Below are 21,417 nucleotides of genomic sequence, written 5' to 3' on the forward strand. Positions count from 1 at the left end.
TTGTTCCTCTCAACTGTCCCACCCTGAGCTCTATCCCAACATCAAAGCACTTTTTACCAAACTGAAGTGGAAAACTTTGTGGTTTGTTCAAACTGAAATGGAAAACTTATTTTAGGAACCAGTTACCCCTCACAATTTACCCAAATTATCAGGTACAGGTTATAAGATTAAGAATTTGAAGTATGAAAGAAAGTAATAAAAATTACTAATTGTCTATATTAAACCAGAGTTTTAAAGCTCTGCATTTAAACCCAGGTGTATAAGAAACTTTAATTAACTTTGTAAATTCTATCTGAATTATTAAGATTAATGAGAGAGAACCTTCTGGCTCAAATTTTTAAATAAATGCATCCAGCTGCATTTTTTCTTTTTCTTTTTCTTTTTTTTGCATATTTTCTTAATATGTGGAGAATATATTTTATAAACTCTTTGTAGGTAGTGAGTTATTAGTTATGTTAACATGCACATAAGCATGTCATTGGAAGTTCAGTGTAGGTGGGATTATGTAACTGCCTGACCAAACAGTGTCATGTGTTTGTACATTGTAGGGTAAGCTGTAGGGGAACATTTTTTTTTTAAGCCAGTTAAAACTTGGACATTTTATGGAAGGTGGGTAGGTATGATTTTGTCTTTTTGTTTCAATTCCAAGGAACAGGAATGAGAGATCGGTGCAAAGGAAAATGAATCATGATAGAACAGTTTAGAGAATTTGGTCTGTCTTTTCATCTAAAATATTTAGTTCAGTTAAACAATAGTTGCTAGCCCTAAAGGAGTTAAGTTCTTGTATTAAATGAAAAAAATCAGATGAACTGTAACTTTTCTGTTTTCAGACTAGATTCCATTTCTTAAATAAGTATGCCTTAAGAAGTCACTGCTTGTCAGAAATTTCCTCTTCAATCCCCCTGCCACCAGCCCCTTACCTATCCCCTCCCCCCAACACACACACAGAGGGTGTGAATGAGTTTTTTGTGACACATTACAAAACTTGCAGAGGCAAGTTGGTGGTAGGAAAGCTGCCTCTCTAATTTTGCTAAAAGCAATAACATCTGAAATTCTTGACAGTGTAATCCCCTAGAAAACAAGCAGGTTTCAGTAAAGGAGATTGCTTCTCTGAACTTGGTTCTGAAAAAATGAAGAGGGCCAGAATCTTTGGGAGAAGGTCATCTTACTGTCCATCATAGCCAAAGAAAGAAATACACAGCATTCTCAAGAATATTAGAACAGGAGAATAGAATTCTCTGACTTGAGAATCTTAAATATTCTTTATGGAAAAAAAATTAAAATAACATTCAGTTCAAGGAATTCAGGTATAGAGATGGTGGAAAGAGATGATATGTATGTATGTATATACTTGTAGTTGGAGAAGACAAGTTGAAAAAGAACTTGCATTGTTAAAGTTCTAGTTAAACAGAGTAACATTTGTTTTGTACTTAGTATGTTACTTTTTTGTATTTATAGTATGCTACTCAGCCATGTACTTTGGATAAATCAGACCTCAGTTGCTACATTCATTTATGTATAAATTGTGTATATGAATTGCATATAAGAAAGCTTCCCACTCCCCCACACCAAGTGTGAACTAGAGCACCTGGAATTTCTTATACAAACAACTGATAGGAAACCTGCTTATTCTAGAGGGAAAAGAAGACTAAGGCTAAACAGTGTTGCTATCCACGTATGTCGAAGAAGTTAAGTAGACAAAGTGAGAGGATATGACTTGTGTGGCCTTTGCAGTCAAAGCTCGGGGCTAGTAGGTGAAAGGTTACAAGGAATCAGACTGCCTTTAACAATCTACTCAACTGTGGGATTGGCTGGGAGTCTCCGAACAGTGGTTGAATTGGCACCTTTGAGAGACGTAGAAAGGATTTCTGTATAAGAAAGGCAGTTGGATTGGTAGGTCAGAATCTGACTTGTATAAGAAAGTGAAATGATTCCTCCAATTGAAGATGTTAATAACTCAGCTGCCAAGGGGCTTCCCTGGTGGCTCAGACGGTAAAGAATCCGCCTGCAATGCGGGAGACCCGGGTTTGATCCCTAGGTTGGGAAGATCCCCTGGAGAAGGAAATGGCAACCCACTCCAGTATTCTTGCCTGGAAAATTCCGTGGACAGAGGAGTCTGGTAGGCTACAGTCTATGGGGTTGTACAGAGTCGGACACACTGAGCAACTGACACTTTTACTTTGAGCCGCCAAGATGGAATAGCTCTTGTGATTACCACTGATACCCTTTCCCAAAGTGGTGGTATTGAAGCCCTCCATTAATGTTTCAAAAGCATTTCCTTCTTTTGGCCGTAGGCCAACATCATAATTACGGGAGATCCACAAAAAGTCCCCCCATTTCTTACCTAGGGCTAGAATTATAGACTGTTTTCAGGATTGTTTTTTGCTGTGGGGGATAATTAAATCCTGTATCAGTAGAAAACCCCTGTATCAAAGACCAGTCTATTTAAGACTTCAGATTTTTTTTTTATTACCAGATCTCTTATTGTAGTATATTATCAAGACTTGAGTTACATCTTTTTCCTCAGCTGTTGGTGGATTTAGAGATAGGCAGTAGACCTCAGTAGCAGCCAGTTTGGAGTACTTGTTTCAATATTTCTGCATTCAGATAGTCAGACTTTGATCACCCTAGAGGCCATGGCATCCTTTCCAAAGTTTCTCCTACTCTGGCCAGACTATTTGTCCTAAGTTGAATTAGACAAAGCCTTCTCCTGTGTATTCCTCATTCTCAACAAATACGTTCAGGAAGTACTTCTTTCTGGATCTTAGTAAACTAAAGTTATTAGGTGGGTACAAAAGTAATTGTGGTTTTGGGCCATGAAATTTAAATCATCATAACTAGGCTCAAACACATGTCTATTAATAAAAATACGAACCATTGCAATCAATACATTTTTGCCAACGAGAAATAAGTTTATTCCTGTAGTGTAAAAATCCATACTTAGGGTTTTGATGAGCTTTTGGAAAGCATTTTCTGCCTCCTACTGATTGTGGAAGTGTTTTCCCTGCAAAAAGTTGTCGAGATGCTTGAAGAAGTGGTAATCAGTTGGCGAGAGATCAGGTGAATATTGAATATGGCAGATGAGGCAAAACTTTGTAGCCCAATTCATTCACCTTTTGAAGCGTTGGTTGTGTGAGGTACAGTCGGGTGTTGTCATGGAAAAGAATTGTACCCTTTCTGTTGATGATGCCGGCTGCAAGCATTGCAGTTTTTGGTGCATCTCATTGATTTGATGAGCATACTTCTCAGATGTAATGGTTTCAGAAAGCTGTAGTGGATTCGATGGGCAGCAGATCATGAAACAGTGATCATGACTTTTTGGGGGGTGCAAGTTTGGCTTTGGGAAGTGCTTTGGAGCAGCTTCTCAGTCCAATCACTGAGGTGGTCATCTCCGGTTTTTATGTAAAATCCACTTTTTCAGTCTGATTGAGAAATGGTTCTTTGTTTTTGAGTAAAGAAGAAAACTCCTCAAAATGATGAGTGTTTTTTTTTTTTGTTTTTTTTTTTTGCGGTCAGCTTATGAGGCACCCACTTTTTTTTTCATCTTTGGATTTTCTTCAAATACCAAACAACCATAAAATGATTGACGTTAAGTTGTTTGACAATTTCTTGTGTAGTTGTAAAAGGATCAGCTTTGATGATTGCTCTTACTTGGTCTTTGTCAACTTCTGATGGCTGGCCACTACACTCCTCATCTTCAAGGCTCTCGTCTCCTTAGCAAAACTTCTTGAACCACCACTGCACTGTAGTTCTTGGGCCAAATGCATTGTTGATGTTTTGAGTTGTCCCTGCTGCTTTATGGCCCAGACCCATTTTGAACTCGAATAAAAAAATTACTCAAATTAGCTTTTTGTTTAACAGCATTTCTATAGTCTAAAGTAAATATAAAAGAACCAGCAAGTAGTAAGTCATTAGCAAAAAAACATAAAACAAGAAATGTGCATTAAAATGATGTATAACATAACCACATTTCTTTAAAAATATATTGCACTATCAAATGGCAAAGTTCAACAATGTCAAACTGCAATTACTTTTGAACCAATCTAATAACAGTAAATGAGAAATATAAAATGTTTTCTTCTGACAAAGCTCTGTGTGATGCCTTGGGTTGGCAACATATAACTGTCACTGCATATTGGACCTGCTGCATCATCAGTGGCTCATTCTATCTTAAGGCTATAAAAAGGGAGAGATGGGGGCTCTCGATGAAGCTTCCTAAGAGTCTAAGTTGGTTTCTCTGTAGTGACTTCCAGTGCTTCACAGCTTTTTGGTAGCTGTTCAGATGAAAGCATGTTTCCAGTATAGCAGGAAAATATGATACTGTTAACAGTAGTCATGGTTGGCAAGACAGTTCCTGGGACTGTGGAAACTGATGGCATCTGGATAGTAATGAAACATACGGGAAATTGCATAGACTACTTTCTTAGTTGTCACAAATCATTAACTTCATATTTTCTGTGGAGGTTGTTTGCTTACTGTTTTAGCAGAGTGTCATCTACACACTAAATAAATGTTTATCAAGTTCTCCTATATATCCAGTACTGGCCTTGTGTAGTGAACAGAAGTGAACAGGACATCTTGCCGGCCATTTTATTGATCAGCAAATTTAGTTTCCAAGTAAGCCTGTTTTGTTTCACTGTCAGGGCTCTATAGTGGATTCAAACTCAATGTATGATTTCATCAGGATTTTCATGTTTGAAGATGAGTGCTATTACATAATTGTAAAATAAAATCACAGTGTATCCTGAGCAGCCATGACCACTGACTGTAGGCTTCTGATGCCTTTGTATAGAGATCCTTAGGATATGGAGCTGGGCATCGACTCTTAAGGTTATACCTATTCATGTTTTACCTGGCCAGTGAGAGCGTGATCAGAACATACCTTGCAAAACTTTTTTCTTCAAAAAAATGAGTACTTAACAGAAATGCTTTGAATTATTCTTGAGACTGTAAGAATGGGGATTTTATCAGGGATTAGCTCTTAGAGTTTGGGAAGGCACTTAAAACCAAAGGTTTCACCAGACTTCCAAAAGTAGATTTTAAAATTTGAAATAGCTCCCTACTGACCCCTTCTAAATAATTCCTTTCAGAATGTCAAGAAATGACTCAAACACTCTAAATCTCAGACTCTTATCTACTCTCAGAATAGCAGCATGACCTCTATGCACATATTGTAGTCCTTACACTGTGACTTGGAAAACATGCTGATCTCTCTGTCAGTCTCCAGATGGGTTTCAGGCCTCTTAATGGCTAGGAAATCATGTTGATACAGTTGTTGAGGTGAAAGTCCTCATCCTTGTCTTGGACTGTTGCTAGTTATGTAGATAAAATCACCTTAACCATTTCTCCCCATATCTCCTCACTAGCTAAAACTTCAATTTCAGTCTTTAGTCAAACACATCAGTATTGATTCTCTCTTGTTAACTCTGATTTGAAGCAACCATTTTCTTTTCTCAGTGGTATTTTAACAAAAGGCTACTCTTGACCTTTCTTCAGCTTGATCACTAATCCTTTATAACAGATACCTTCCTGACACTATCTCATAAAACAACTAGATGTTCTACTATAGCTATTTCTATGCCCACCTTACACCCCCTTTTTTGGGAAGTTACTCTGTGAGTCACCAGTTTGACTACTTCAGACAGTATTACCACTGAAGAAATAGTGATCCTTCTCAAGGTCCTTGAGTACATCAAGTAACTTTCCAAAGAGATACCTTTACTAACTTTTCTTTATTCTGGTTCTTTTTCTCTTACTCTCCAACTGAAGTCCTTAATAAAAGTTTTTCTTCCAGGTGCATGCTAAGTGGCTGAAATAGCAGAACCACTGATTGGGGCAGCTGGGGGTGGCACACTTGGGAGGACGGTGATCACAGTGCCCGGGCTGTGATAAGGAATGTTCGGGTCAGACTGTCGTGGCAGCAGATTTGACCTTTCTTCCTTGAAATTTTCCCTGTTGGCTTTTGCAGTGCTATTCTTTCTAAGTTTTATTTCTCAGTCTCCTTTTCTCATACCACGATGTATTTTTTCAGCAAATATGAATAGATTTTTTTTGTTGCTGTGTGCCAGGCAGTGTGCAGGACACTGGGGAGGTAGGGATGAATTAAGATAGACTTTGACCCTCCTTTTATGGACCTCAGGAGTTCAGGAGATTAGTACTGAACAGTATTTACAAGTTTTAATAAGTTCCAGAGGATACTGCTGTGAATAGCGAAGCCAAAAACCCCTGTATTTTTTCTGGAGCTTTAGTTCTAATGGAGGAGAGGGGGAAACCAACTGAATTGATTGTATGACTGTGCAGAATGGACTGCTTTAGATAGAATGATGAGGGGTGGCCTCTTTAAGGTGGAGACCTTAGACAGTGAATAGAAATGCAAAGAACAAGGGAGGAGGAGGCCAGGCAGACAGGCAGCATACACTAAAGGAAGGTTGGCACACTCGATGAACCGAAAGAAAGCTGGATCGTAGTTCTGAAAGGGCAAAGTGGTTTGAAATGAAGTTAGAGAAGTAGGTAATGGCCAGTTCAGGCAGCAGGCCTTGTAGGCCATGGTAGCATGATTGAATTTTATTCTAAGAGTGTCAGTGGGAAGCCAATGAATTACTTTAAATGAGGGTATGATACGAGGATTGTTTTTGAAAGATCGCTGGGGACAGTGGAAATGTGAGGCCCTATTAAGGAGGCTTTTGCAGTGGTTCAGGCTGGAGACAGTGGGGCAGGGGGTTGGGCAGTGTCAGTGGAATGAAGAGAAGTTAGAGAACGTGTTGAGTTTGAGATGCCTTCGAAATACCCAGGTGGAGATATGTCTAGTAAACAGTCTGGAATTCAGGTGAAAAATCTAGACTGGAGATTTCAATTTGCGGGTTGTGTATCTAGGTGGTATTTAAAGCCATAGGAGAAGATGAGGGGGGAAGAGGGAAGAGAACTGAGTCTTGAGAAATCCCAGCATTTAAAAATCAGATGGAATAAGCAAGAAGCCCCTAAGGAGGTAGGACACGTCCAAAACTTGAGTTTCTCATCTGCCACAGAGCTCTTTAGTCTGTAACCTTCCTGTCTCAGTTGATGCTAACCCCACTCCTTCATTCCTTAGTCCAAAAACCTTGGAGTCAGCCGTGGCTCCTCCCTTGTCCCCACCTTCTCTTAACCTCCTCACCCTCTCATGCTTACCCTCACCCCACATCCAATCTGAGAGCAAACTGTGGTGGCCCTACCATCAGAGTACCCAGAATCTGCCACTTAATATTCTGACAGGTGCCACCACATTATGGTCCAAACTACCATGATCTTTCATTGGTTTCTAACCTAAACCCCTTTAAATCTTGTCTCAACCCAACAGCCAGAGGGTACTTTTCATACATGTCATATCATGTAATTTACCAACTCAGAATCCTACGGTGACACTTCCTTTTTCCTCACTATAAAAAAGCCGGAATTCTTACAGTGGTCCTCAAGCCTCTGTAGCTGGTCCTCATTACTTCTGACCTCACCTCCTATTCTGCTACCCCTTTCTCATTCAGCTCCAGTTATTCTAGCCTTCTAACTGTTGGTCAGTAGGGCTAGTTCTCTCTCCTTCAAGTCTTGGGTCAAATGTCACCATCTCAGCAAGGCCTGTGGTGACCTCACTGTTCTACTTTGTGACCCCTTCCATATACACACTCGGATCACCTTTTTTTTCTTTTTTTTGCTGTATCTTCATTGCTGCTCGGGCCTTTCTCTAGTTGTGATACTCAGGCTTTTTTTTTTTTTTTTCCAGGCTTCTTGTTGCGGTGACTATTTGCAGAGCACCAGCTCTAGGGCCTTCGGGCTTCAGTAGGTGCAGCTTTTGCGCTCTGGAGTACAGGCTCGGTAGTTGTGCCCCATGGGCTTAGTTGCCCCACAGCGTGTGGTACCTTCTGGATCAGGGATTGAATTTGCGTCTTCTGCATCAGCAGTCTGATTCTTTACCACTGAGCCACGAGGGAATCCCTGATCACTTCTTACTCTCCTCTTTTTCTAATTACCTTCTAACATACTTACTTTGTGCATTTGTTGTTCATCTCCTCCACCTCCATGGAAGTTCCTCAAAGGCAGATATTTGGTCTGTTTTGTACACTAGTAAGTCAGAGGCACCCCGAAAAGTGTCATCACCTTGTTGATTCCCTGATCATTTGGTTTCTTTGTTTGTTTCAGTCTTTATTGAATTTGTCCCAATATTATTTTTGTTTTTCATTTTGTTTTGTTTGGCGTCAAGGCTTGTGGGATCTTAGCTCCCCAACCAGGGATCAAACTTGCACCCCCTGCATTGGAAAGCGAAGTCTTAACCACTGGACTACCAGGGAAATCCCTCCCTGATCATTTGTTAAATGAACTGATGAGGCAAGAAAAACCAGAACAGTGTGATGTCATGGAAACGCAGAGATATTTTTCACAACAGAGGGATTAGTCAATTGTTGAGTCAGTTGCTGAATGTTGCTGAGAGATCTAGTCAAATGAGAGCAGATGTGTGTCCTTTGGGTTTGGCGACATGGAGTTTGTAGGTGGCCTCAATGAAAGCAGTCATAAAGAAGAAGCCAGACTGAATTTGGAAGAGGAGTAAATGAGAGATAGAGAATTGGGGACAGTCCGTAGGGTTTCCGTGGTGGTTCAGATGGTAAAGCATCTGCCTGCAATGCGGAAGACCCGGGTTTGATCCTTGGGTCGGGAAGATCCCCTGGAGAAGGAAATGGCAACCCACTCCAGTATTCTTGCCTGGAAAATCCCATGGATGGAGGAGCATGGTAGGCTACAGTCCGTGGTGTCCCAAAGAGTTGGATACAACTGAATGACCTCACTTTCACTTTCCTGTAGGTTTGAATATGCATGGAAGGAGAGAAATGGACATGTGAATTCAAGGAGAATATTTTTAATAAACTGAAACAGAACATGTTTACATACTGTTGAGAATGATCTGGTGGAGAGGGAGAGGTTGATGTGGATGGGAATACCTTGAGAAAGTGTAAGATAAGAAGGCATAGATCTTTGATAAGAAACATACTTCTTTCAACAGAACAGAAAACTAGTGATCTCTAGTCAGCTTCATTTTCTTGCATGGCTTCAAACACCATCTTTATGGCCAGGACTTCAAAATGTCAGTTGTTAGTTCATACTAATTTCCTTAGTTAGAAATACACAGAACCTTCTACTTATTGGACATTTGTTCCTCAAACAGATGTCCAAAAGCATTTAAACATTTCCAAAAACAAATAATCTTATCTTGGGAAACATCCTGTTTTCCTTTATATTTTGGATATCCGATTGTCATCTTCTTTCCCCAAATTAAAGAAGTTGCCAGATACTGTCAGTTTTCTCTTTAGTTACTCCTGGAAACATTGTATGTAGTAGGAAAAGATTAGAATCAAGCCAACTATTCATGAGAAAGGAACTCGTTTAATTTTGATTGTTGTTGTTCAGTCACGGGGCCAATACTTTGCAATGCCAGGCCTCCCTGTTCCTCAGCATCTCCCGAAGTTTGCCCAAGCTCATGTCCGTTGCATCGGTGATGCCATCCAGCCAGCCATCTCATCCTCTGATGCCCTCTTCTCTTTCTGCCCTCAATCTTTCCCAGCATCAGGGACTTTTCCAATGAGTCAGCTGTTCCTGTCAGATGACCAAAATACTGGAGTTTCAGCTTCAACATCAGTCCTTCCAACGAGTATTCAGGGTTGATTTCCCTTAAGATTGATTTTATCTGCTTGCTGTCCAAGGGACTCTGAGGAGTCTTCTCCAGCACCACAGTTGGAAGGCATCAATTCTTGGGCACTCTGCCTTCTTTACTGTTCAAGTCTTATAACCATATGTGACCTCTGGGGAGACCATAGCCTTGACTGTCCAGACCTTTGTTGGCAGAGTAATGTCTCTGCTTTTCAACACACTGTCTAGGTTTGTCATAGCTTTCCTGCCAAGAGGCAAACGTCTTCTGATTTCATGACTGCAGTCACCATCCATAGTGATTTTAGAGCTCAAGAAAAGGAAGTCTGTCGCTGCTTCTACCTTTCCCCCCCTCTATTTGCCATGAAGTAGTGGGACCAGATGCCATGATCTTCATTTTTTTAATATTTAGTTTTAAGCCGATTCTTTCACCCTCCTCCTCCTCCCTCATCAAGAGGCTCCTTAGTTCCTCTTCGCTTTCTGCCATTAGAGTGGTGGTATCTGCATATCTGAGGTTGTTGATGTTTCTCCCACCTATCTTGATTCCAGCTTGTAACACATCCAGCCTGGCATTTCCCATGATGTGTTCAGCATATTGATTAAACAGAGCATGTCGATTAAACAGAGTGATGGGATGGGGAGGGAGGTGGGAGGGGGGTTCAGGATGGGGAACACATGTAAATCCATGGCTGATTCATGTCAATGTATGGCAAAAACCACTACAATATTGTAAAGTAATTAGCCTCCAACTAATAAAAATAAAGGAAAATAAATAAAATGTAAAAAACAAAACAGAGTGGCAGCAGACAGCTCCGTCATACTCCTTTTTCGATCTTGAACCAGTCAGTTGTTGCATATAGGGTTTTAACTGTTGCTTCTTGACTCACATACAGGTTTCTCACGAGACAGGTGAGATGGTCAGGTATTCCCATCTCTTTAAGAGCTTTCCACAGTTTATTACAATCTACACAGTCAAAGGCTTTGGCGTAGTCGATGAAATAGAGGTAGATGTTTTTCTGGAAATTCCCTAGCTTTCTCTGTGATCCAGTGAATGTTGGCAATTTGATCTCTGGTTCCTCTTCCTTTTGTAAACCCAGCGTGGACATCTGGAAGTTCTTCGTTTGCATAATGCTGCAGCCTAGCATGCAAGAGTTTAAGCATGACCTTGCTAACATGGGAGATGAGTGCAATTGTCTGATGGTGAGCGCATTCTTTGATACTACCCTTCTTGGGGAATTAGGATGAGGATTGACCTTTTCCAATCCTGTGGCCACTGCTGGGTCTTCCAGCAGTGGAGGTGATGAATAGATTCGAGGGATTAGAACCTGTAAATAGTGTGTCTGAAGAACTATATGGATGGAGATCCGTAATACTGTAGAGAAGGCAGCAAACAAACCATCCCAAAGAAAAAGATAAGCAAAAAGGCCAAGTGGCTATCTGAGGAGGCTCAGATGGCTAAAGAAAGAAGAGAAGAGGAAAAAAACAAGGGAGAAAGGGAAAGGTATATCCAACTCAACGCAGATTTCCAAAGAACAGCGTGGAGGGACAAGAAGGCCTTCATCAGTGAACAGTGTATAAAACTAAAAGAAAACAACAGAAGAAGAAAGACTAGAGATCTCTTCAGGAAAATGGGAGATATCAAGGGAACATTTTGCCCAAAGATGGGCAAAATAAAGGATAGAAACGGTAGACACCTACTAGATGCCAAAGAGATCAAGAAGAGATGGAAAGAATACACAGAAGAACTGCACAAAAAAGATCTAAATGGCCCAGATTACTCCGATGGTGTGGTCAGCCACCCGGAGCAAGATATTCTGGACAGTGCAGTTAAGTGACCCTTAAGAAGCGCTGCTGTTAATAAAGCTAATGGATGGGACAGAATTTCAGTAGAGCTCTTCAAAACCCTAAAGGATGATGCTGTCAAGGTGTTGCATTCAATATGTCAGCAGATATGGAAGAAGATTCATGAGAAAGGAACTAGTTTTAAAATTGTTTTTTTTCAATTGCTCAGTCATGTCTGATTCCCTGCGACTCCATGGACTGCAGCACGCCAGGCTTTCCTGTCCGTCACCATCTCCCAGTTTGCCCAAGTTCATGTCCGTTGCATTGGTGATGCCATTCAACCATCTCATCCTCTGAAGCCCTAAGACTAGTTTAATTTTGATACTTGCAATCAATGAAATGTGTGACTATCAGAGTTGATTTGTAGGATATTATTAGCTTTTTTAAAAGGCAGATGCAAAACAAGGTTTTAAAATACATTTATTAGTAGGCAATTTGCTTGTCCTTCAGTGACCATTCATATTTTACAGCAGTGTTTTTCATACTGTTTCTTTGAGATGCCTCTGAAGTAGAGGGATAATTTTGTTTGGGTCTTTGTAAGGGAGAAGAAGGCAGATTTAGCTTGAATAGTATTATTTTAAATTGAATTCAGTTAATTTGCAACTCTGTGAGTGCCAGCTGTGTATCAGGCATTGGGTATTTTTGCAGCAAACAAGGCACATACTGGGATTTTATATAAGATTTCATTAGGAAGTCTTAACTCAGAAAGACTTATACACCTCCATATTCACTGCAGCATTTTTTTTTTTTCTTCCTATTTTTTAAAATTGAAGTGTAGTTAATATAGTGTGCTAGTTTCTGGTGTACTGCACAGTGATTCGGTTTTGTGTGTGTGTGTGTATAAATTCTTTTTCATATTGTTTTTCCATTATAATTTATTACAAGACATTGAATATAGTCCTGGTGCTATACAATAGGTCCCTGATAATTATCTATTTTATAAATATTAGTTTGTATCTGCTCATCCCAAGCTCCTAATTTATTGATCCCCTCAATTCCCTTTTGGTAACTATAAGTTGTTTTCTTTGTGAGTCTGTTTCTGTTTTGTAAATAAGTTCATTTGTATCATATTTTTGTTGTTATTCAATCGCTAAGTTGTTGTCCAATTCTTTGCAACCCCAGTGAACTGCATAGCACTCCAGACTCCTCTGTCTTCCACTATCATACCCTGTTTTAGATAGAAGTGATACTTGATATTTGTCTTACCATTCCTCTGTTGATGGACATTTAAGTTGCTTCCATGTCTTTGCTATTGTAAATAGTACCATTGCAATATTATTTACAAAAGCTAAGACATGGGGAAAAAACCTAAGTGCCTGTCAAGGTATGAATGGATAAAGAAGTTGCAGTGTATATACACGATGGATATAATTCACCTGGAAAAAACAAATGATATCTTGCCATTTGCAATAGCATGGATGGACTTTCAGGTATTAAGCTATGTGAAGTTAAGTCCTGGGGATATAATATACAGCATGAAGACTATAGTCAATGATACTGCGTTATATATTTGAAAGTTGCTAAGAGAGTAGATCTTAAAAGTTCTCATCAGAAGAAAAAATACCTATATGTGGTTAACTAGATTTATTGTGTTCATTTTGCAGTATATACATGGAGAAGGAAATGGCAACCCACTCCAGTACTCTTGCCTGGAGAATTCCGTGGACAGAAGAGCCTGGTGGGCTGCTGTCCATTGGGTTACACGGAGTCGAACATGACTGAAGTGACTTAGCATGCATGCTTGCATGCAGTATATACAAATCATATCATTATGTTATACACCTGAAACTAATATAACCTTATATGTTAATTATGTCTCAGTTTTTTTTCTAGGCAAAAAAAGTTTTCCTTTAAGTCTATTGCCTGAAAGCACCTTGAGAAACACTATAATCTGTAGGACAAAATCCAGATACCACCTTAGTGTGGCTTAAAAGATTCTTCCTTTTCTGAGTTCTGCCTACTTGGGCAGTCTGTGTCCTAGCTGCTGTGAATGATTTGCTCTTTCATGCTTGTGTGCATTTTGTTTCTTCTACTTGAATTGCCGTACTGTTTCCTTGTTTAGCTTCTTCCCACTCCCTCTTTTCTCCTAACCTCTCTTCTCTTCTCGCCTTTCTTCTCTCTTCTTTCTCCTAGTGATCTCTTGATTTTTAATGTAAGCGTTCAGCTCAGGTGTCATCACTGGACTCTTCTCTGGGATTGTCCTCCTGTTCTCTGCTTTCCACTAATTTAGATAGTCTCTTCCTTGAGCGTTAGTGGCATTTTATATATACCTCTTTTATGAGTTATAGTATATTGAAATTACTAGTTCTGATTGTTTTTCCACATCCTAAATTGTAAGCTCTTTGAGGATAGCGAGAATCAAAGATTGAGAATAGGGAGAATCAGAGGGGAGGAGCCAAGATGGTGGAGGAATAGGATGGGGAGACCACTTTCTCCCCTACAAATTCCTCGAAAGAACAATTGAACGCAGAGCAGACTTCACAAAACAACTTCTGATCGCCAGCTGAGGTCATCAGGCGCCCAGAAAAGAGAATAGGGAGAATCAAAGATACCCATGTCTGACATAAAGCTTAGCAATATTTAGACAAAACAAAACAGTTGATCTCTTCAATCATCTAACTCTTCCCTCAGCTACAGCCAGGCCAGTCCCACATGTACCCCTAGGAAAAATTATATGTCTTTGCTTTCTCATTCAACTCCATTTTGGTCTCAGAAGGACTGCATTCAGTCTTGGTTGTAAGAATATTCTGGTAAAATTTCAGATGAGTGAAGAGGTCTTCTCTCTCTCCCTCCCAATACTTATGTATACCTTCCCTTCTGCTTTAACATATATCTGAAGTCCTTTTCCTTTAATAATTAATTGTAAAAAGATTTTAGGTGCTATTATATGGAAATAGTAAGAGATTGAAACTCATTGGTACTAAACCTGTAAACCAATATAAATGAGTTGTCAGACTTTTTTGGGTTTGTTTGTTCTGCGGGCAGTCTCAACAGAACTGCGGGACATGGCTTATTGAAGGAGGCCTCCTACTAGGCAGAGTTGCTTGTGTTGTGCAAGTGGCAGAGTAGGCGCTCCTTCGAAGATACCTCATGTCACACTTTTGCCTAGTATCACCTCTCTGTCTTCAGTACAAACTTTCTGGTGCTTCCTTATGGTCCCCCAATTCAGTAGAAACGTTTTATGAGATGGGATGTGGGAAAGGGAGTCTAGCAAGAGTTGGTTAGTATATACTTTGAATACTTGAAAATGTGTGCATACAAAATATGCAGAACTAGTCATTTGCAGTTAGGAATGCTGTTGTAGAGTGGGAAACATTTGAACTTTGGACTTTCAATCACTCATTACATAACCTTCCTCTGAAGTTAGTAATAGTACTACCTAATGTGTCAGCGAGACCCTTTGGTTTTCTCATTAAGATTAGTTAGTGATGTATTTCATCAGTGAGTTTTTGTATCTGTTAATGTTTTGCATCCAAAAACACTTTAGCATGACGTGTGCTTACGGCTTCTATCTTGATATATTTTCTTTGGAGAACTTAAATGTGGATAATTTATTTTCTTCTAGGTTTTGGTCGGAAAGATGTAGTTGAATATTTGCTTCAGAATGGCGCAAACGTCCAAGCACGTGATGATGGGGGCCTTATTCCTCTTCATAATGCATGCTCTTTTGGTCATGCTGAAGTGGTCAATCTTCTTTTGCGACATGGTGCAGACCCAAATGCTCGTGACAATTGGAATTATACTCCTCTCCATGAAGCTGCAATTAAAGGAAAGATTGATGTTTGCATCGGTAAGACTGTTTACATTCCAGAATTTTTCAGAAATAGTTTGTAACTATTCTGAATCTAAATTGAATTTATTTGTTAATGTGATCAAATTTTGCCAGACTTAATTTAAATATTTTAGAACATTTAATGATTAACCTAGTCACTGAGTATCTTTTTGAACATGGTACTGAACTTAAAAATTTTTTAGATGATAGAGTAGTGCAGAATTTCTCTTCTTTGGAAATGTGGATTCTCTGGGGACTAGTACCCACAAAGAACCGGATGAAGGCTTAGTGGAAGTGAACAGAGAGTGTTAGAGGATAATAGTGCAGTGAATGGGCTGGAGTTGAGTCACTCCTTTATGAGTCTTCCTAGGAAGTATTGGGGAGGAAGGTTGAAAAGGGAAGTGTATTGACTACTTTATAAGGAGCTTTGAATTCCAGGTTAAGGAGCTTTATATTATTGTGTGGATAGTGTTGAATCATTGATAACTTTTAATGGGACAATGTGATGAGAGCAGTATATTTAGAAATAGTGATTTGGTAGAGGGCTGAGTGGAATGCATGACATTAGGGAGACTAGTTAGGAAGCTGTAGAATAACGCAAATGAAGAATGATGAAGGCATGAGCTAGGATGCTTGTAGGAGAGTAGAAATGGCAGCATAAGTAGAGAAGTGTTTGGGGGAAAAGTTGTCACTCATGTAGGATACTTTAAAGAAATAAGATTTGCCTAACAGGTTAATCACTGACAAAAAGTTACATGTGAGAAGGCTGCTTATTTGAGAATCGTCATTAACCCAGTATTGATTTTTCTGAGCTTAAAGAGTCAAAGATTTTGGACTCTGCTACCTTACTTCTATTTCCTGGTGCAAAACAGGGACATTTTAAATTCTTGAGACAGATAGAAAGCCAGTTCTGTGCACTAGGAAAGGTCTAGGGAACCTATTTTGTTCTCTCTCCCCTCCAACCCAACCTCAAATCACTTTATACGAAAGTCATGAGCTTAGTTTGAATTAGGTTAGGTAATTTATAAAGGTAAGAAAAAGATGACTTGGTAACGTCTGTGCAGTTCTCCTTTTCTATGTGTTACCTTTTTTTGTTTGTTTTTATCTTTTGTGTTATCACACCTCTGCTCAGAATCCTTTTCTGTTACGTGAGGCCTATTAATAATTAGCTTTAATAATGTAGAGTTTTTCAGATATAGCTACATGTCTGCACTGTCTAGTGAGGGCTTCCCAGGTGGCACTAGTGGTAAAGCACCTGCTTGCCGGCGCAGAAGACGTAAGAGACGCAGGTTTGATCACTGGGTTGGAAGGCTCCCCTGGAGGAGAGCGTGGCAAGCCACTCCAGTATTCCTGCCTGGAGAATCCCACGGACAGGGGAGCGTGGAGGGCTACAGTCCATAAGGTCGCAAAGGGGCAGACGTGACCGAGCGACGTAGCATGCACGTACACGTCCAGTGTGGTGGCTGAAATCTTGTAATGTGGCTAGTTCAAATTGAGAGGTACTGTAAGGGGAAAATACATACCAGATTTCAAAGACTTTGTATGAATAAAAGGAATACAAAGTTACCTCAATTTTATATGGATTTCAGTATGATGTACATATTGAAATAGCAATATTTGGGGTATATTGGCTTAAATAAGACATGTTAAAATTATCCCCTTTTTGTTTTTATTATCTGGATGCTGGCAAATTTTTAATTACATATGTGGCTTGCTTTTTTTTTCTCTTGGACATTACTGTTAGAGATAGGAGTACAGTGGAATGAACAGGAGCTGAGCTTCCCTTTCTGCATGTATTTGCCTGTCTTTTCCCCAGCTCTTTGTATTTATAGAGTGTGCTGGAGTATCTTTATATAATCAAATAACATTATGTACAGAGTATAGCACAACTCTTCTCTTTTTAATGTATTTTGAGTTACAATGTGGCAAGTTTTGATTGGGGGTTCATTAACCCTACAGAGTAGTTTTCTCTTGCCCTCCCTCCCTACCTCTCTTCCTGCCTCTCTTTCTCCTTTTCCTCCTTCCTTCTTTCTCAAATTCCACAAGTCCCTGTTCTTGGGCTATTCATAGCTTTAGAAATTTCATTTTTGTTATTATGAGTAATCTTTCTGACTTAAACAGTGTTCATTTGGTATGATAAAACAGAAAACAAGCTTTCAAGTAAACTTGCCTTTTAATTCTTTATCTGTCCTTGGTCATTTGTTTAACAGAGAAGAATCTGACATTAAACTCAGCAGACAGATATTTAATGTGTCTTAGTACATTAAATAATGGGATATTTTATATAGTTTTACCTTTAAAATATAGCATTTATCTACTATCAGGATATATAAAGTCTTAAAATAACTTTGAGACGTCTTAGGGCTTCCCTGGTGGGAAAATCTTTGAGAAAATGATGTACTAAAATCATATTGTCAGAATCACCATTTTGAGAGATATTGTTTCTGTTTGCAGTGCTCTTACAACATGGAGCTGAGCCAACCATTCGAAATACAGATGGAAGGACAGCGCTGGATTTAGCAGACCCGTCTGCCAAAGCGGTGCTGACTGGTAAGTCTGCAAGCTTTCTTTGGGTATTCTGGGAACAGTGTAACGCATGAGCTTCCTAGATAAACATTCAGTGTCTTGCAGTTAATGATCTCGATTAGATTTTTTAAATAGTGTCAGTTCAGTTGCTATTTTCTGTATCTGAGTAGCTGACATTTGATTCTTGTCTAAGAAAAATAAAGCTTTTTTAAAAAATTAGCTTTTAAATTTTGTGGTTCCTACCTTTATCGGGGCCAGAGGTGGTATATAATTGTGTGTTACTGACCGTTCTCTTGGTTTTTCAGACAAGATTCTGGGCTCACCAGTTTCAGAACCTTGAAGAATGGCAGTTATTGTTTTCTGCTGGGACATATTGAGGTCCTGGGGACCTGTTAGGATATTTAAGACTGTCGTCCCCTGGTTTAGGTTTATTTTAGACTGTCAGGCTTTTTTGGGTAGTAATAAGGGCTTCCCTGGTGGCTCAGATGGTAAAGAATCTGCCTGCAGTGCCAGAGACCCAGGTTCAATTCCTGGGTGAGGAAGATCTGGAGAAGGGAATAGCAATCCACCCCAGTATTCTTGCCTGAAGAATTCCATGGACAGAGGAGCCTGATGGGCTACAGTCCATGGGGTCGCAGAGTTGGATACAACTAAGGGACTAACACTTTCACCTTTTTTCATCTACTTCACACATTTCTCCCCTAACAGAGATTTCCTCTGAAGCAGCTCTCTGCCATATTATTTTTTGGATTCTTATTTACTGTGTGATCACCATTAAAATTATGTCTAATAGTCAAGAGCCCAAGGGGCTCTGCTGTAAGCTTTTGTGCTTGGGCTTTGTGATATTTCTTTGGTATTATTGAGAGAATTTAGACTTGTCCCCCCAAGAAGTTCTAGAAAAATGAGCTATTACTGTAACTGACAATTCAGTGTTTTTTTTTTTCCTTCCCTGTTCCATGCTATTTCCTATTTGCCTTTTTTTTTTTTTTTTAATCTTGGGGCACAAAAAAAGCCTTGCACAGCCATCAGTGTACAATTCATATTGTAGACACTAGTTTGGGTTTTGTTTAAGTGAATAAACACTACTATGTTAATTTAAATTATATTGATTTTAAAGTTTTTGCTTGTTTTCATTGGTAAATATAAAAGCTGTAGGCATAAAGAATTTATATTTAGTCCTGATTTTAATTTTATTTATAAATTTCTGTGATACTGTTACATTTTTATATGGATTTTGTTCTGTTTTGATTTTGAATGAAGTTGTGGAGGCATTTTGTCTGTTAAACAAATAAAACTGGTTTCAGGAAATTTGAGGGGTTAAAAGAAAAGGAAACTTTCCCCCACAGCCAACCCCTAAGACACACTTTGCTCAAATTTTGATTTTTCCTTCTTGGCTTTGCTGTTACTGTGTATATTGTTTTCATATAGTTGTGGTCATGTTCCATTATATAACATTGAACCTTTTTTCTTCACTTTCATAGCAAAGGTATTCCATGTTCTTCATATAATATTTTTAAACTGCAGTGTATTCTGTTGATTAACCATTTTCCATTTATTGGAATTTATTTCCAAATTTTTGTACTTTAAACATAGGTCAATGAGCATCTTTATGCATAAAACTGATACTACTTTTGTAATTTTTTAAAAAATTTCTGCTCTTCTGATTCACAGGTGAATATAAGAAGGATGAACTCTTGGAAAGTGCCAGGTGTGTTATCAATATATACCACAAATATTTTACCATATAATTTTAATTATTTTATTTTACAATAAGCAAACTCCAAAAGAGAATGAATTTTTAATGGTCACATACATGTCTCCAGATAGAATCTGATGAAGAAAACAAATTGCTAATACATTTTTTTGTATGCTAGGAGTGGCAATGAGGAAAAAATGATGGCTCTGCTTACACCATTAAATGTCAACTGCCATGCAAGTGATGGCAGAAAGGTACTTCCTTTTGCAGCTAAGTTTTGTGTAACATGAAATTGTGTTTATCTTTTAACTTAAAACATTTGCTGAAAATGCTCCTTTTAAGCAATAATTTCGGTTAATTCTTAATCTTAGTAAAACTTTGTTAATAGTAAATGTTTAGTTAGCTTTCTGTTTGCAATAGTGAACTTATAAACCTGTATACTGTGCTTTGGTATATATGTTGGATTTTGTAAAACCAAATTATTGCTACCATTTAGATAGTAATAAGTTATAAAGTAAGTTATAAAGTTTTTTCTCAATTTCTGGTTTTATACTTGGATTTTTACCTTTTTATGTATATTTTTTAACTTGAATTTCACTGATTTGTCTGTTTAATATTTCAGTCAACTCCATTGCATTTGGCAGCAGGTTACAACAGAGTAAAGATTGTACAGCTGTTGTTGCAACATGGAGCTGATGTTCATGCTAAAGATAAAGGGTAAATCAAACATTTGAACAAAAATGAGAATTTTTAAAATGTTTCTGTCCTCATGATAATGTCTGTAATAATCTTGTAAGGATTATATTTTTTACTAAACAACATAAAACATTTATTGAGCTTTTGTAATATGCAGATTACTCTGAGTTTATCATTAAGGCCACCACCCATAGGGCTTATACTATGTTTTAGGAGGCATGAAAAGACACCTAACAATATAAGTTCTCTAGTAAGTGTGAGGTGATAAATAGAAAGGGCTAGTACTTATAGGAGGTTTTAGGAGAGAATGCTCCGTGCTGGGTGCAGTGGTTGAGAAATCTTTCCGTGGGAGGTGATACTTGACCTGGACTCAGTTTAAGAAAGCAAAGAGTTTAGGAAACATCACTCTGTGCAAGAGAATTGAAGGATCTTAAGCAAGGGGAATGATTCTTCTAAAAGAGGAGTTTTGAGAAACACACTCTGGCAGCAATGTGTTGAATAGATTGAAGAAGGAGACTACAGGAAAAAGAACATGAGAGTGAGCATTGTAGGGGTTCAGGCATAATGAGATCTGCAATAGTGGTGGTGGAGGAAATGAAAAGGAAAAGAAGGCAGAGATGCAGGAGATATATTACAGTGTAAGAATATGTAAAATTTGTTGACTATCTGGATGTGATGAGATAAAATAAATGAGACTATTACATTTCATATTCTGAAGCCCAGTGCATGAGACCCAATGGTACACATACTGAAATCCAGAAAAGTTGTTTGTGGGGGAAACCATTGAGTTCACTTCTAGAAGTCTGGTTTTATGAGATGATGATGGAAGCTTAGGTGGCGTTAGCTAGTAGATAGGGCTCAGGTAAGAAATTATATAATCAAAGTGGTGAGAAAAGCTGTGAGACTTGAGGGAGAGTTCTGATAGAATCAGAAAGACTTAACCATGAGTGACCATCTCTTAACAAAGGACATCATGGTGATGTCTGTGGTGATTAGTGAATGATTCCGAAGGTGGAGCAACTTAAAGATACGTCAGGATTTTAAGGTTCTATTGTACCTTCCTGTTCAGAAAATTCTTCACTATTGCCATCATGAAAGAATTGGGTTTATGTTAAGGAATATAGCAGTTTATCTTACAGAATCTTTAAAATAAAAAGTTTCAAAGAAGACCCAGTGTTTGAGCTCTGACTTTGGAAAAGATACAGAAGTCAGTGAAAGTCTC

The 21,417-nt window shown here is 38.7% G+C and overlaps 1 protein-coding gene across 1 annotated transcript in view; it reads left to right on the forward strand.

Moving 5' to 3' along the window:
* TNKS2 (tankyrase 2) overlaps positions 1-21,417 on the forward strand; it is a 63,507-nt gene that overhangs the window by 2,091 nt on the left and 39,999 nt on the right. Inside the window, exons 2-6 of the mRNA XM_065922907.1 lie at positions 15,071-15,295; positions 17,732-17,827; positions 19,475-19,511; positions 19,678-19,753; positions 20,122-20,216. Coding sequence (XP_065778979.1) covers positions 15,071-15,295; positions 17,732-17,827; positions 19,475-19,511; positions 19,678-19,753; positions 20,122-20,216 — 529 coding nt within the window. The remainder of the gene's footprint in view (positions 1-15,070; positions 15,296-17,731; positions 17,828-19,474; positions 19,512-19,677; positions 19,754-20,121; positions 20,217-21,417) is intronic.

The sequence above is a fragment of the Muntiacus reevesi genome, chromosome 2 (genome assembly GCF_963930625.1).
Source record: "Muntiacus reevesi chromosome 2, mMunRee1.1, whole genome shotgun sequence".
NCBI classification, from domain to species: domain Eukaryota; kingdom Metazoa; phylum Chordata; class Mammalia; order Artiodactyla; family Cervidae; genus Muntiacus; species Muntiacus reevesi.